Source organism: Tenrec ecaudatus, chromosome 1 (assembly GCF_050624435.1).
Source record: "Tenrec ecaudatus isolate mTenEca1 chromosome 1, mTenEca1.hap1, whole genome shotgun sequence".
Lineage (NCBI taxonomy): Eukaryota > Metazoa > Chordata > Mammalia > Afrosoricida > Tenrecidae > Tenrec > Tenrec ecaudatus.
The window spans coordinates 143,148,472-143,165,445 of record NC_134530.1 but is presented as its reverse complement, the minus strand read 5'-3'; the positions used below and the strand labels follow the sequence as shown (position 1 = coordinate 143,165,445).

At 42.1% G+C, this 16,974-nt stretch overlaps 1 protein-coding gene across 5 annotated transcripts in view; it reads right to left on the bottom strand.

The window, feature by feature from the left end:
- GPSM2 (G protein signaling modulator 2) overlaps positions 1–16,974 on the bottom strand; it is a 49,283-nt gene that overhangs the window by 5,387 nt on the left and 26,922 nt on the right. For all 5 annotated transcript variants that reach the window (XM_075558952.1, XM_075558944.1, XM_075558928.1 and 2 more), the window contains 7 exons: positions 16,233–16,388; positions 15,269–15,377; positions 14,088–14,217; positions 10,916–10,986; positions 7,229–7,405; positions 4,168–4,327; positions 1,930–2,147 (listed from right to left, as the gene is read on the bottom strand). In XM_075558952.1, the coding sequence (XP_075415067.1) occupies positions 1,930–2,147; positions 4,168–4,327; positions 7,229–7,405; positions 10,916–10,986; positions 14,088–14,217; positions 15,269–15,377; positions 16,233–16,388 (1,021 nt within the window). The remainder of the gene's footprint in view (positions 1–1,929; positions 2,148–4,167; positions 4,328–7,228; positions 7,406–10,915; positions 10,987–14,087; positions 14,218–15,268; positions 15,378–16,232; positions 16,389–16,974) is intronic.

Here is a 16,974-nt window from a genome sequence, read left to right as displayed (position 1 = left end):
AAACATTTAGAGAATTGACAAGAGTACAGTTGAAACCCTCCCAAAAGACACAGTCGGGTGAATACTCCCTAATTCATTCCGTGAAACAGACATAACCCTGAGACCCAAACCAAATCAACACCAGAAAAGTAGACTACAGGCCAATACGTCTTATGAACACAGACGCAAAAATTCTCACCCAGATACTGGGAAGTGAAACCAAACAGCACATTAAAAGATTCTAATAGCATAACCAAGTAGCAATTACTCCAGGAAGCCTGGATCGTGCAACACAGAAATGAAGCAACACACATGCCACCACCACAGAACAAGGTACAAGGACCACATGATTATCTATGGTGCAGAAGCAAACATGATAAAGCCCAACACCTTTTCTTGATGAAAATCTTAGCGAAGACTGCAATAGGGAATTCCTTAATATGATCCAGGGCATGTAAGATAAGGCAATAGCCAAAATACTTACTAGGAAATTACCTGAGAACTTTCTCCTTGAAATTGGCAACAAGACTAGGGTGCCCACCTACATCACTTCTATTCAATATTTGTCTTAGAAATTCTAACTCGTGCAGTAAGACAAGGAAAAGAAATAAAATGTATTCAGATAAGAAAAGATATAATAAAATTATCTTTAATTGCAAATAACACAATCATATGTATAGAAAAATCCCTAAGAATCTACAGGAAAACTTTTAGGGCTAATAGAAGAACTTAGCAAAGTTGCGGGGAACTTCCTAAGCAGTTCTACTACACGTGGACTATGGAGACCTAGAGGCATAGGGTTACGAGTTGGGCAGCTAACCACAAGGTTAGCAGTTCAAAACCACCAGCCATTCTTCAGGAGAGAGTTGAGGCTTTCTACTCCTGTAAAGAGTTACAGCCTTGGAAACCCACAGGGGTAGTACTACCCTGTCCTAGCGGTCACTAGGAGTCAACATGAACTCAGTGGAGTGAGCATGAAATGCTCTTTTACTAGATACTCACTGCAGTAAGGTATCGTTCAAATGTCACTTCAGAAAGGTTTTCCTTAAACACCTTTCTCTAAAATGGATGCACTATAACTACCCCCCCCCCGCCACGATACCCATTTTCCCTTTAGCCTGCTTTATTTTCCATATCATTACTTGATGTATACTATATATAAATTTGTTCACCAATCTCTCCCATGGCAATGTAGGTTTCCTTAAAACACTTGTCTATTTCCGGTAGCACATGGAACATCATAGGTTCTCAGTAATATTTTAACACGCTCTTGTTGAACGAATGGCAGGTAGGGCCCACCTGGCTCACCTTTTTATGAATGAGGAAACAGAAAGAACTAGGGTCAGGCCAAGGAAATGCCACTTGTAGTGACACCAAGCATTGCTGCTCACAGGACATTCTGTCCACGTCACCTGAGATCGTCCTTAGCCACTTCAGTTAATAACAGTGAAAAGAGTTATGTGGGAAAAAATGAGGAGCTGATACCAAGGGCTCAAGTAGAAAGCAAATGTTTTGAGAATGATGAGGGCAACAAATGTACAAATGTGCTTGACACAATGGATGGATGTATGGATTGTGATAAGAGTTGTACAAGCCCTCGATAAAATGATAAAAAATAAAAAGTTAAGAAAGCTATCTCAATATTCTAATGATAAACTGGCAGCTAGGCCCTGTCCACATTAGTCAGACACCTCCTGAGACTTGGGAAAGCACAGCGCTTCCTAGGTTCCATCCCACATTCCCTGTAATTCCCGCTGCCCCACAGCTTGGAGGCAGCAGCATCCTTTCACTCCCCAGGGGAAGGAGCACCTTACAAGGAGCAGCCCTACCAAGCGGCGGCCCCCTTACGCAAAGCGAGCCCTCTGGAGCCTCAGTAACAAAGAAGTGCAACTCCCAAGCGCTCCAGGGCACCCGCGCCTACATATGGAATGAAAATACCGGCCGACGCACTTGACATTTCACAAGGATGTCGAAGAAGTCCTCATCAGGCTCCTTACTGTCACCCGTCATCAGGTGGCCCAGGACAGATGACGTGTTGCTTTGTGTCAGATGAAGTCCTGGCAAGTGACCGAAGGTGGCCCTCTGGTCATCCAGGCGGCGGCTCTGAGAGCTGGCAAGAAGATCCAAAAATTCATCTGTGTTGGGGGATACCACTGAAACAGGTGGTGCTGTGAAGAAATAGAAAACAACAGCAAAATCAAACAACAGAAAACACAAATCCAAAGTATCATTAGAAATGTCTTATTTATTTCCCAAACTATTTTATTTTTACTCGGAGTGAATCCAGACATCATACCATTCCACAGTTCAATCATACAGCAGTGCTGTACAGCCGCTACCACAATCAGTTTCAAAACATTTCTTCTTTCTTGTACTCCTTGCTAGCAGCTCTCCCTTACCGTGCCCCCTGCCCCTCCCCACACCGCCCCTGCTGTATCCACCAGGAACCTCACTCTAGTTACTGTCCCCATAGATTCGCCTAATCTGGTTTCATAGGCTGAAAACGTAGAAAAATACTTCAGAGAGTCAAGAAGGCTACCAACAATGACAAAATACAAATGAAACAAACAAACAGAAAATATTGAAAAGCAGATCAGGCACACAGTGCCTGTAGTGGGAGATCAAGTGACAAGGTTTTAACCATTCAAGTCAGATTCATCATTGCAATCTATTGTCTCTCCGATCCTGCCTGTATCCCACCCCTCAAGCCCGGCTCGATGGAAGTCACCCAGGCTTCTTTGCTGGGCAGATCCTGCAACTGCACTTTGGGTTTCCACTGTCATCTACGCGTGGCCTTCTGTAACCAGAAACTCACAATTTAAGCTCTATGCTATTCCTGCCTTCGGATTTGGATTATTATAATTTACCATCCTTGGATCCCAAATGTTCCTGTGCTTCCCCATGTGGACTTGATGTCTCACTTAGATAGCTGCTTGCTTGGAAACAAGCCTTTAAAGACCCAAGACACTATTCTTTCCGACAGCGGGCACCATCTATTTTCTTCACCACACTTGCTATAGCACCTTTATCTCGGCGTCTCCTTCATCAGGCGAGTATTGAGCAGGGCCACGATGTAAGGACTAGTTGTTTCTAGACTGGAGCTAGGATTAAGTGTGAGCCCCAAATCCATTGCTGAGTCTGTGGTTTCTGTCTGTCTGGTTCACCGTAGAGACGTCTTTGTCTTCTTTTTTACACAGATACAGCTCTTCTTCCCTGTTCGGCCCCCACACTTGCTCTGCCCCTTGGTTTGGCTCTGTGTGGACAGTCGCTTACAGGCCGGGGATGACTAGATAGCCCTGTGGTTTTTGTTTGGGGGCGGAGTGAGGGGTGGAAATGAACTGAAGAGTACTTCAAATGTTCCACTTGGAGGTTACTTAGTTCTCTATCTAGGGCCCGCCCAACATGAAATTCTGCAAGACCTGGCGTTAGATTGGGGAAGGTGAATAAAATGTGTCTTTACAGTATCTTAAACTAGAGTGACTGGGACAGTGTTTTATATTTCAAATCCTGGGTATGATTTCTTTAGTAAGCTAAACTGAGCATTAATTGATAGTGCCAAGTCTTGGGTTTTGGTAGAAGAAACCTACTGGTGGCTGAAGAGAAAACTTCCAGGGACCTGTGTGAGATCTGTGTAAGGCTCAGGCAGGTGGAGCCGGCTCCGGCCACAGCAAGCCAATGGTGCAGAGCAGGGCTCGTGCTCGGCTTCTGTGGCCGGGTCTCCGGGGAAGCAGGACACCAGGCCTCTTTCACGGGGCGGGGGGCCTCACACCGCCAACCTTCAGCTTAGCGGCTGAGCTCAAACTGTTTGCACACCTATTTCTTCAGCCCCTCTTGTCTTGTTTTCAGTCAGATAATGAACCATTTACATTTTATAAACAATTATAAGTACATGTGGTGATCATTTTTTAATATTTAGAGACACCTGGATTCGGGCTTATTAGTTTATCTCATGAGAAATTGTCAAGAGTCAAAAAAAAAAAAATCAAGTATTCAAAAACCCAAATCACTTCCCTGGAGTCGACGTTGACTCGGGACCAGGAGGAACTGCCCTGGAAGCTTCTGAGACTGTAACTTTCTGTGAGTGGAGGGCTGGCTGGTTTTTAAGCTGCCGAGCCTGCAGACCACAGCCCCTCGCCTCGCCAAAGAACCAACGGAAGCCATTCAAGTTACAGGAGGGCAGACTCTTACTTTTCAGCACCATCCTGTGGGGAGTGGAAGCGGACGTGGTTGAGGTGGTTCGGCAGTTCTTTTCTTGTAAGCAGCACCGTTGGTCATCCATCCTATTGCTTTGAAATCGGCTCAGTAAGTCAAAGAAGCCTTCATCTCCAATAGTATCTGCGCTGATTTCCTGAGACATTGAGAGAAAAATCGATTACACTCAATGCACTACCTGTAGGACTCTGGTAGAACAACATGGTGTGCGCAGATGCAAACAGTGAACGAGAAAAGACGAAAAAAGAAATAGTGACATTGATTTTTAAAAGGAATACAAGATGGAAACATTGGTGATAAAAAGACTATATATCACTTAAACCCAACTTTTAACTGAAAGAACTTTGTTGTCTTTGACCGTATGACTCTTGCACTTCGAAGGCTAAAGAAACCTGCCTCAGACTAAGGAGCTGCCACAGGAAATGGCCTGGGAATCCCATAATACAGCGATGCAGCTCAGTGCTAAGATTCTACAGCAACCACCTTAACTAAGGAAGCAAGTGTCTTTACCTAGTGTAGTGATTGCAAAGACCTTTTATTATAAATATTTGAAGATGCAGAAAAATACAAACTTCAAATAAATGAATATTTTGGAAAGTAAAATAAGCAGTTAAAAATTTATATGGAAGATTAAAAACTAAAATTAATGCAATGATTAATACAATCAAATTATTTGCACAATGATATAAGTATTACAACAGGGTACGCACACAAATGTTACAGGATTGAGAAAGCTGAGCAAAGCTTAATGAAACTACGCAATGCTATCAGCGGAACCGATACATACATCATGGGAATGTCAGAGAAGAAAAAAGAAAGCAAGAAAAGGAACTGAAGACAAATTTCCAAATTTGATGAAGACTAAAACTGTACACATGGATGATGGCTAACAAGATCCAAAAGGATATATCCAAAAATACTCACACCGAGATACATCACACTCAAACTCTTAAAATCGAAAAAGAATCCGGGAAAGCAGTGAGAGAGTGGAAATTTCACAAACAAGAGATCTTTGCAGAAGGCGGTGGAAAGGCAAATTTATAAAGTGCCGTAGCTAGAGAGCTCACCTTCCCGGTGCCAGTACCCCGGAATTTGGACTTCTAGTCCACCTAAATTGTGAGGAAATAGATTTCTGCTCTTTAAAAACAAACATAAAAGAACAGAGCTATTGACCAAGACTTTGATACATTCTAAAACTGCTTTACAAGAACGTACAGAGACACCTTTGTGCGATTTGTTATTGTTTCCTGTTGGGTGTCGCAGCTGCGGTACACAGGGTTGGCTCCATGACGATAACTGGATGTAGGCAAAACAGGGCTGAGGGAAAGGGGATTCCGGGAGTCAGTGATGAAGGCGGGAGGGGCGGGAGCATGAGAACGATTGTGCTCCTTTGAGAGGCAATTTCACATGGTGGGGGGGGGAACCCCTCTACAAGCCCTGTGATGAGGAGTGTACCATTCTCCGTGATGTGACCGAACAACTGAATTGCATTATATGTAAATTATGTGCCCATAAAACTGATGGGAAAAAGGGTGGGTAGAATTAAGATATTTCTCAGATTAAAAAAATATAGAGGGAGGACTAGACTTTACTACAAAAAAGTGCGAGAAAGTTCTTCAGATAGAAATGGAAGGATATTGGACAGAAGCTCAATAAATATGTAGACAAAAATTTACACTAATATTTCATGGCCAATTCTAAGAGCCAATTTATGGCATTACTGGTTTGTAACTTTAGGAGTTATATCTGACATGATTTCAAAAGACAAATACATACATCATAATAAGATGTAATATAAGCACATAAGACTTAACTTATGACAACTTCATAAGAGAGGAAGCAGTGCAGGAACAGAGCTTTTGTATCTTACTGGATTAAGTTGGTAAGAATTTAAATTTAAACTAGGTAAATATAGATAAAAGGGCAGGAATCAAAATGGTTCCCTACAAAAATTTAGCCAAACAGAAATGAGGGAAGTTATTCTAGGAAATGAAGGCCAAAGACAGGCTAGTAAAGGAACAAAAACAACAACAATCACCCCACTAAACTCACTACCACTGACTCAAGTCTGACTCACAGGCCCCACAGGTCCAGGGACAACTGCTCCATACCCTGCCCAGACTGCGTCTCTGTGGGCAGGCAGCCTCGTCTTCCTCCCACACAGGGGCTAGTGGGTTTGAAACACTAACTTTGGGTTGGTCATCCACTGCTCAACCCACTACATCACCAAGGTTCCTTAGGAAGGTCTCTCTCTCTCTCTCTCTCTCTCTCTCTCTCTCTCTCACACACACACACACACACACACACACACACACACACACACAAACAATGATAAAAGAGTCAAGTAAGTAATGGTGCTTTTGCAAACAACAGTACACAGATCACTGCTTTCCAAAATAATAGGTAAGTTATCTGGGTGTAGAATACTTACTGTTTCTAGCTTTGAAGATTTTTTTTTTTAAAGCAGGAAATAAGAAAGATTTCTTTGCCTAACAAACACTTTTACATTAAATGTATACTGTAAACTATAAAACTTCAGTATAAATACAAAAATAGTCAACAATAACATCTAGGTACTTGTGGTAGTCAGGTGGCTCCCATGGAAACATGTGGGCAGAGTTTAGCCTGTCAGTCAGGTCACAGCTTGATTGGAGGGCAACCAAGGTAAGTGCTTGCTGCAGGTGGGCCGCTTCACCTTCCAGTTGACAAGCCACGTGGAGCCGGCCCAGTGATTCAGCCACTGCCATTGGGTCCACAAGACTCTGCACCCACTGGCTTGTGATCTCCCTGCATTCTGCATCTTTGCATGCGGCTGTGCTGAGTCTGAAGAGGGACTTATGGACTAGTGTCAGACATATGAACTAGTTATCAGACTTACGGACTTGATCTGAACTGGACTGGGATGTTTGCTTGATATACAATTACTTCTTGATATAAAGCTCTCACTTATGAGTGGCACTGGATTTGCTTCTCTAGTCAACCCCACCTAACAGTACTCAGAACAAAACACAATGCTCACAAACTGATTTAAACATACCCTCTGGGTACTTGGAAGTCGGTGATCCATGGAATTGCTGGCATCTTGAAGAACTTTTGCGGAAGAATTAGTCTTGTGTTTTTTCCCCTTCAGTCTATTAACAAAGAGTAGCTTCGCAGAGGGTTTGGCAATAAGAGGTTTTTGCTTAGCGAGAAGTTCACTGTTCCAGCTTTGCACCTACATAATTAGAAACACAAACAGAAAGGAGACATGGAAAGAGCCCCAAGCTCTCTCTGAGGTCCTAGAATACAGAACCTTCCCCTCCACTCAAGTATGCTTTGGGGGCTAGAGTGGTGGCGGATTTTCAACGAATCCCTGTTTCCAGTGTATCTCAATATTCTCAATAAAAGACACCAAAGGCACACTCTAAATTTCTCTATCAAAATGATGATCACCTTTTAGAATCTAAGAAAAAGATAAAAGAGTTTGACAAAAGTCAGTAAAAAGAAAGTTTCATATACACACACACACACACACACACACACACACACACACACACACACACACCAGCCCTGAGGGGGACAAACAATCAAAACATGGGTGAAGGGAGACAACAGATGTCTAAGATATGAAAATAATAATTTATCATTTATCAAGAGTTCACTAGGGTGGGAGGATGGGGAGGGAGGGGACAAAGAGGAGCTGATACCAAGAGCTCAAGTAGAAAGAAAATGATTTGAAAATGATGATGGCAACATATGTACAAATGTGCTTGATACAATGGATGTATAGATCATTGTAAGAGTTGTAAGAGCCCCCAATAAAATGATTTATAAAAAAATTTTTTTTTGAAGTTTCAGAGGAGTCTGTTTGATTCTAAATGGGTACTTTCAAATTGGTTACAGCTGATCATTTGGGCTATACATAGAATGTTTGAATAACATTTAAAACATAGCAACTACAATTTTTATGTTGATAAAACTCTGGTGCTTTTTCACTAACATCATACTAAATTCTCAACCTACAAAACATTGCATGAGCAATATCTATTGGTCTAGATCAGTGGTTCTCAATCACGGGTCGCCCAATTCATAACATTAGCAAAATTACAGTGATGAAGTAGCAATGAAAGTAATATTATGGTTGGGGCGTCACCACCACCTGAGGAACTGTATTGAAAGGGCCGTGACATTGGGAAGTTTGAGAAGCCCTGCCCGAGACCTAGCTTTGAGGAGCCCTGGTGGCAGTGCGGTTGAGAATCCTGGGAAAAGAGGTGGTGCTCCGTCTGTGTCCGTGAAGATACAGCCTCAGAAACCCCACGAGGTAGCTCTGCTCTGTCCTGTCAGGTTGTTAGGAGTCGGGATCCACTGATGGCAAGGCGTTTGGTGGACTAAAATCTGGTTTAAATCTAGGACGACATCTGCTGGACTCAAGGTGGCAGCCCTGGTGGTGCAGTGATTACGGGACGGGCTGGGAGCTGCGCGATCAGCAGTTTGAACCCACCAGCCCCTCCAGGGCAGAAAGGCTGGGCTTTCTACACCTGCAAACAATTAGACATTTGGAAACCCACAGGGGTGGCTATGAGTCGTCACTGCTTGATGGCAGTTTGGTTTCTCTGCGGAGTGCTAGGAACAGCAGCAGTAATGGCAGGCCATGGGCGGCGGCTATCACTGTGCTAAGCATTTGCAAGTCACCACACAGCACAGGAGAAATTGGCAACTTCAGTGAGGAACATCTTGCCATAAGTAAGATTTACACACAGTCAGATGCACAGATTTTAAACATGTTGGAAACCATGTAACTCCTACACCAGCCGAATTCTAGAGCATGTCCATCAACCCAGCATATTTTCCTAGGAGGCACGGATTAGAATGACCCTGTCCCAAGGCTGAGAAGCAGGGCAGGGGCTTAATGAGAGAACTGAAACCAGTTATCCAACATCTATTTCTGTATTACAAGGTAGCTTTCCCCCTTTCCCTCCTCCCTCTCCCATGCAGATTATGGGGAAAGTTCTAGTCCTCTTAGTTGGGCTGCAGGGCCTTTGGATTAGAGAAGGGAAATGGCACTTAATGCTAGAACATAAAACTATGCCCCAATTCGAAGTAGAAAGGTACAAAAATTTAACTGTTTTCTATATGATTATTTGGACTTTTCTTGAACTAATTTCACTTAACCACGTTTTAAGTTTGTGAGCAAATTTCAGCATTATTAACTCTTAAAACACGACAAGATTAATGTGGTCAGTTTCCTATGGAATTTACTTAGTTATCACTGCAGTGGTCAGGCGATGGAGCAAATGTCAGAAGTTCCTACAAGGAACTGAGTGGCCTCAAAGTTTTGATGTTTTTGTTTTGATTTATGGATTTGACAGTCATATTCAAGAATTATTGACAAAATAAGAGCTGGATGCTTTGACTATATGGCAAAGTTGGTCAAAAGCAACCAGGGCATTTTAGCAACTGTGTGAAAGTTTGGAATAAAAGATATTTTGGAATAAACAAGTCCAAGACATTTAAATGTTTGTTTTATGAAGGTTATTCCCAGACAAAGAAGCATCAATGTTCAAGAGTCATTGTAAGGGTGGGGCAGAATATTTAATATATGAGTCTATTGAACTATGATAATATTTATATGAAAATACATATGAGTAGATACTAAAATACTAAGTGTAGTTATCACAGGGAGGCAGGATTACTTATTATTTTAATTTATTTGTTGGAGTTTTCTAAAGATGCTATATGTATTTAAAAAGCATTAGAAAGTTTTATATCACAAAGGAACGAGGGAAAAGTTATGGAGGTAAAAGAAATCAGCTTGTGTGGTTCTGTACATGTGGTTCACTGGATGTTAATATTCTTTTTCCCATTCATCAAGTCCCTTCTGCTACCAAAGAACACAGCCTAGAAAACATACATCCTGAATATAATTTATCCAGGAACTGCTTTTCAAAACTATAGCTAAAAAGTATATATCTAAAAAATTGGGGCTCTTGATCATATTACTAGTTATTAACATGCCACATAAAGGAACCCTAGTGGTGAAATGCTGCCGATCAAAAGGTCGGCAGTTCAAACCCCCTCCTGGGTTCTGCAGGAGACAGGTGTGGCAGACCGCTTCCACAAAGATTTACAACAGCCTATGGGCGCAGTCCTACCGAGTGCTTTAGGGGTGCTCTATAGGCACAGGCTAGACAGCAAAGGATCTGATTTTTTTTAGCTTGGTGAGACAGTAACTCTTTGATTCCTGAAAAATCTTGGCCATAATGTTGCTGGCATTAGGTAGACAAACATAAAAAACAAACAAATAAATGAAAACGAGAGAGAGAGAGAAAAGGAAAACAAACAAACAATAAAATTTCCTGACCCTTTTTCTAACTTTCTTGGTTTTTTTGTTTTTTTTTTTTTAATTAAATGGGAAAAAGTAATACATGCACCTGGTAAAATATTCAAACAGTTCAACAAATGGATGATCAGAGAATTCGAGACCAGGTCCTCTGCCCAGAAGCATCATTGTTGCACCCCCTTCCTCCAGGGGTGCTGGTGCCTCTGCAGAGGGTACATCTGCATAGATATTTTCCTTAAACAGATGGCAGCATATCGAACACAGTCCTTTGCAATGTACTTTGTATCATTTTTGATTCTTTTAAAAGGCAGATTTTTAAGTGCTGCCCATACAGGAACAAAGCGTTACAGTGAAAAAAGCATTTTATAAACACTCAAGACAATTTAAAACATAAAGATTCCCAACCTTTTCTGGTGTTAGCTTCATAAGTTCCATATTTTCCATACTGTGTCGGCGTCCCAACTTGGGGCGTGCACCTGTGTTTAAAAAAAAAATAAATCAAATAAGCCAAAAAGCGCCAGCGATGATAAATTCAGTATTACTGTTAGTAAGTCCTAACGACCGACACTGAAACTCCTGTGGAATTGGGGAAAATGTGCAAAGCGGAATCAAACAATTCTTATTCTTCCAATTTGGAACTCTTAAGAATCATCATTTACCATAATACCAGGGACATAAAAATAGAATGTCCACTCCCTCTAAAGTGCTTTGATTTAAGGAAGTTACATTTTGGTTAGAAACTAACATTGGTTACTAACCTTACTCCTTAATTTAGAAAAGGCATTTTACAATAACTGGTTTTATACTACATATGGTCCCTTTTTTAATTGTAGAGTGCTTTTTAAGTAAGTGAAAACAGAAGGAGATGGTTTCACGCCATCAATTTTGAGAAAAGCAAAAAGAATTACAAATAATATCCCTACTACTATGTTGTTACTTTTTTCTAAGTTACTCCTTCCTATTTTTATATCTTACAAGATGATAATGTTAACTTCCAGTCAGGGAAAAAATAAAAAGTAGCGTCCTAAATTAAAATTTTTTTTCTGAGAGGTTTCATTAAATGAAAAGAATTTTTGGATCTATTCAATCTTAACAAAATAAAATAAAAAAATCAAACTATTTAAGAAGATATGTTGGCTACATAATACCCGGTTTAAGCAATGAAACATTACCAACATGCTAGATCCTCCTTGTGCCAGGGCCCTCAAAACCTCCCACCTTTCCTGTGGGCAGGTTTTCAAATTTAGATTCTGAGGGATATTTTTCTCTACTCTGGAGTCAACCAAAGAAACAGACAAGCTTTCTTGCAGCTCCTTTAGCCAGTGGGATGCCCGGCCCTGGGTGCACAGCACTGAACAAAGAACCAAACATTACTGCTCTCATGGATCAGTAAGGCACATGAAAGAAATGATGAAGTCAAGGACCTGAGCAGAACATTTCAAAGGGCAGCTCGAGAAGACACAATAAAATATTACAATGGAATGTGCAACCAAGCTCCTAGAGGTAGAAAACTAAAAAAGGAAGACCAGGCTCAGCACATCTTACATGGAACGAACGCTCGAGAGAAAAATAAAATCAAGCCTCGAGTTGCAATACTGAAAGATTCTGCGGGCAAAACATTGGATGCAGGAAGCATCGGACGAATATAGAAAGAAGACACAGAGTCACTGTACCAAAGAGTGGGTCAACATTCCAACACATCCGCAAGACACGATGGTCCTGAAGGAAGACGTTCAGGCTGGGGACACGTGGCTGAAGATCTAGTTACAGTGAGAACTGATGCCGAGGGTCTCGGTATGAAGGGAAATCAATGGAGGGTCTCAAGCAGGCGAGCGATGACACAATCTGACTTACATTTTACAAGTTTCCTTTGGGCATTATGCGGAAAAGCCAGCGGGAGGGCTCAGAAGGAAGCCGAGAGCATCGGGAGGTGGGCTAGCACGCCACAGAAAGACACTGATGGGCACCTAGACTATGGTTGCTGCAGTCAAGGTTGTAGGAGAGGTTATGGATACAGATCTGAGGGCAGGGTTTCCGCGCCGGAACACCTGAGTGCACGATGGTATCACCTCTTGATGATGAAGACGGAGAATCACTTTGGGGAGCGGATAAATGAAGGGTTCTCTTTGAAAATCATCTATAGTGACAAAAGCCAACATCTAGCTGTCATCTAGATCCGTGCTGTGCAATATGGCAGCCACTAGCTACATGTAATTTACAAATTTAAATAAAAGAAAAAGCCCACTTGTTTCATATTAACCACACTGAAAGCAATCAAAAGTCATAAAATGATTTCAAAACCCATCAAAACTGGGGATTCAGTTCCTTTGTTGCACTAGACATATTGTTTACATAATAAAATCAAATTAAAAAATTTTAAAGCAATCAATAGTCATATGTGGTAGCACATATTATATCAGATAGCACAAACATGACCTATTTCCAGCATCACAAAAAGTTCTATTGGGCAGTACCAATGTCGACTATCGAAGAAGGGGAAGGAAGGCAACATACCAGAAAGGAGGAATGGATGGATAAAAATGGAGAGGGAGGAAAAGAGGCCCAAGGACTGACCCCTGGGGGTTAGACATGTACAAGAGGGAAAGCGGGAGGGCAGTGAAGATTGTATGACACGATTCAGCGGTAAATGAGTGCCATCCTGCTGGTATAAAGCAAGCCACCTCCGAAGGAGTGAGCCAGGAGTGGAGTGTGTCCTTTGGATCCCGAGGTCCCTGCACAGTGAACCTCTTTGATCCAGGAGGACAGCTTTGACCCCAGAGGAGGGACACTGGGGCAGCAGCAGCAGAACCAGAGTGTGAGACAGTCCACAGATCAAGTAAAGCTGAGTGTTTGGGGCCAGGAGATTGCGCTGTGGAGTGGGGTGCCTCTGGGCTTGTTTCAGGGAGCTGGGTTTGCTGACCCACAGAGCTGGAAGGCTGAGTGCTTCTAGCTGAAGCTTAGAGTGCAGCGGCAGGCCCTTCTGGAACTTGTTAGCAGCCCTGAAAGGACTTAGTGACAAGTCCTGACTCAACAACTGTATCCTAAGCATCTCTCACCTGACTTGTAACCTGTCAGCTTCCATCATAAAACCCATAATCCTGAGCATGCTTATGAGCTCTCTGCGGCCACTGCAATGAATTCTAGAACCTGTTGAAAAGGAGCGAGTGCTGTGGGCGACCGAGCTGCTACAGTAGAGAGTGCGTGAGAGAAGGTCTTTAATCAAGAGCAAACTCTGTTCACGTAGAAAGAGAGGCATCTGAGCGTTTTCTCTGGTACCAGTGTCAAAGCAAGCATCTCTAGAGAGTCTCCTAGGGAGTCTGAATAACGAGATGAAACAATTCTGGGATTGCACGTGAGAGAAACACAGAGATGGAGAGAGAAGAGAGCTGAGCAAAAAGTAAATGTATGATTATATTTTATGTGGATAAACTAACAGGACTCTGCATAAAACAAAAGAGGGGTAAAAGTGGAAAATGCCTATGCCGGATACTCTCTCTGATATGGCCATAGGCAGGTATGACAAGTGAATGAAAGTCTTATGGATTAAAAGTTGGGTTTTAGAAGACCTATTACTTACCATGCAAAGTGTTATCAATTTCAATACTTTCAGACATTATGGAGTTATTTGTGCTGTAGCTCAGACCAAGAACCATTTGGAGATCTGAGAGATTCAGGCGTGCTGTTAGTTCACCACTTCTATCCCCGACCTACAACCACAAGCAGGGGTATTTTAAATAAAGGCAAAGAATGGTGACGATTAGTTAAAAACGTTGTGAATCTAGGAGTGGAAGCACATACAGTAAAATGAAAATAGTTATGGGACTGTGAAATGATGTTTTTATTAATAGTTGTTTGTTTTTAGAGTACAGAAAGGAAAGGGCATATTTGTAAAATATAGCAGTTTGTAACAGCTAATTATAATCTATCACTGTATTCCTTTTTAAATACTGGATTGCTAGAATGACAATAAATGAGAATCTAGGTTTACCCCATGATGTATTACGTAACAGCACACAGATGAAACTTCTTTATAGTATTCTATTTCTATATGACAATAGTGGCATTCATTAAGCCAGTGCTACATATTATTAGGTCCAGTACTTTTATAAATATCATTTTATAGATTTTTAAAGATACATTACCCTTAATCCTTAAAATAATTATTATTCTAATTTTACATATAGAAAAATGAGGCTCAGAAAATATTTCCAATCTCAAAGCCAGCAAATGAAAGAACTGTAATAGGAAGGTCTTGAGTCTGCAAGCCATGATATCTCTTCAGACCAGGCTATCTACCGTAAGGTTGCGGGGAGGGCGGGCGCATACTTTAGTGACACCCCTCCATGGCACCGCACGCCCAGCCTTGACGTCCTGTTCTCCTCAGCCAAGGTCAGTGCAAACACATCTGACTGTATCTCAAAATGTTTCTCCAGTTCTTATGCCAAGAGAACGGCATTCAAATTCATTCAGCCGGGGAGGAGCAACCTGGAGAAGTCATAGCATTCCACCCCCGACTGATTTTTAAGTCAAAGAGCCCTGGGGGAACTGTCAAGTAAGCATTTGATTGCTGCTTAGCCACAGGTCAGTGGTTCAAACCCACTCGCCACTTGCAAAAGAAAGGTGAGGCCATCTGCTACTGTCAGGATGGACGGCCTCAGCATGAGGTGAAGCTGACTCAGAATGACAGTGGGCTTGGGCTTGGGCTTGGGCTTGGGCTTGGGCTTGGTCTGGGAGAACACAGGCAGTTTAGTTTCATACCTCTCTTGAAATGTCCAAGTGCTTTTCAGCAAAATGCATCGCTTGATCATGATTTCCTAGTGCTGTGTACGCATTTCCTAAGCTCCAACAGGCTCTCCCTTCACCAATTCTGCAACACAATCCAGAGCTCTCATCATGCAGTCATCTCAGAAGAGGTCTATGTGTCGAATAAAAGCTACTGAGCATTAATTAAAGACAGACAGTGCTTTGGGTGTATCTAGTTTTTCACATAAAGCACAGACTATCAAGATACTAGAATAGCCAGGTAATCCTGAGCACGGAATCAAGTGTTGAAATACAGAAAGCGTCTTTTTCAAAACGATGCAGAGCATTATAAAAACTCAGGGAGAGGTGTACCCCACTCCCCCACTCCACACCCAATTCAATCTGTGTGGATGACACCAAAGAGAAGAACTCACTGCCTCTGGAGGCAGCTTATTTCATTTTGAAAAACTGTATCAAAAAAAAAACTGTATCAAAACTTTCTTTCTTATACTGAGGTAAAATTCTGTCTTCCTAACAGAATTTGCAAACAGCAAGGGACTAAAGGTCTACAGAGACATGCTGTGTTTCCAGATGGTTAGAGAAAGAATGAGCCCCCACCACTCATCAGCCAGAGATTGCACACGAAACTCAGGAATTCCAGCTTTTCTTGGGAAAATGGAGCTTTGTTCCTGCCTGGCACTGATTACCTCTAAGACCCTTCAGGGAGCTGAGTTTGTGACCTTGGTCTTGATCTTCGACAACATAGGGATAGAGGCTGTCTAACTCTCCATCATAAGACAGCCTACAAACAATAATTTAAAAAGGATTTTCTTGAAATGGAAGAAATTCCTTTAAAAGAATGAAAGCAAAAAAATAAAAGACAGGAAACAAAAGACAAAGAAGCTATGAAAAACAAAGCCTGGAGAGATTCAATAATGCATCTTTTATTTTAACTACAGTCTAAAGGTTAGTAACTTACCTATCATCCAGCTCTCGAGCGATTGCTAGGTGCTTCAGGTGATAATCAATGGCCTTCTCATAGTCTTGAAGTAAGGTGTACGTGTTTCCAAGACTGTAACAAGACTGTGCTTCTACAGCTCTGTCTTTAAGCTGTCGAGCCAAAAGTAGTGTCTTTCTGGAGGAAGAAATTAATTCTTACATAACCATCACTTTTATTTTAAGCTGTAATGATCAGAAAACTCCCTTTTCCCTCCCAGCTTCTTTCTGCTGCCTTCCAGAGAAAGGTGTTGCAGAGCCTGATGTCCTGACGTTTTTGGAACACAAGACAAAGTCTGACTCTTCAATAAATGAGAGAGCCCCGACAATTCATTGAAGAAAAAGGACATGCGAACATTGAGATCAAGTGCCTCTAAAGATGAGGTATTACAACATTCTCCCTCACATTGGCGATTATCTGACTGAGAGGGGCTTACCCATGTGACTTCTCTTTTCAATCGTACCATTGGGCTGACACTTTGTCAACATTTCAACGCTGTAACAGTCAGTGTTCTTTATGCACAGGCCGTCGGTCACTCATTCTAGAGCCATACTGGAAATGGCATTTCAACATCAACTAAATTCCAGCTAACACATGGCACTGGCAAGGAGAAGCCAGCATACTGCTGACAAGCATGTACCCTGAGGTCAGACTGCCTAGGTTGAAACCCCAACTTCGCCAAGCTGTGCCAGCTGGGGCAAGGCAGGCAAACGCTCGATGCGTC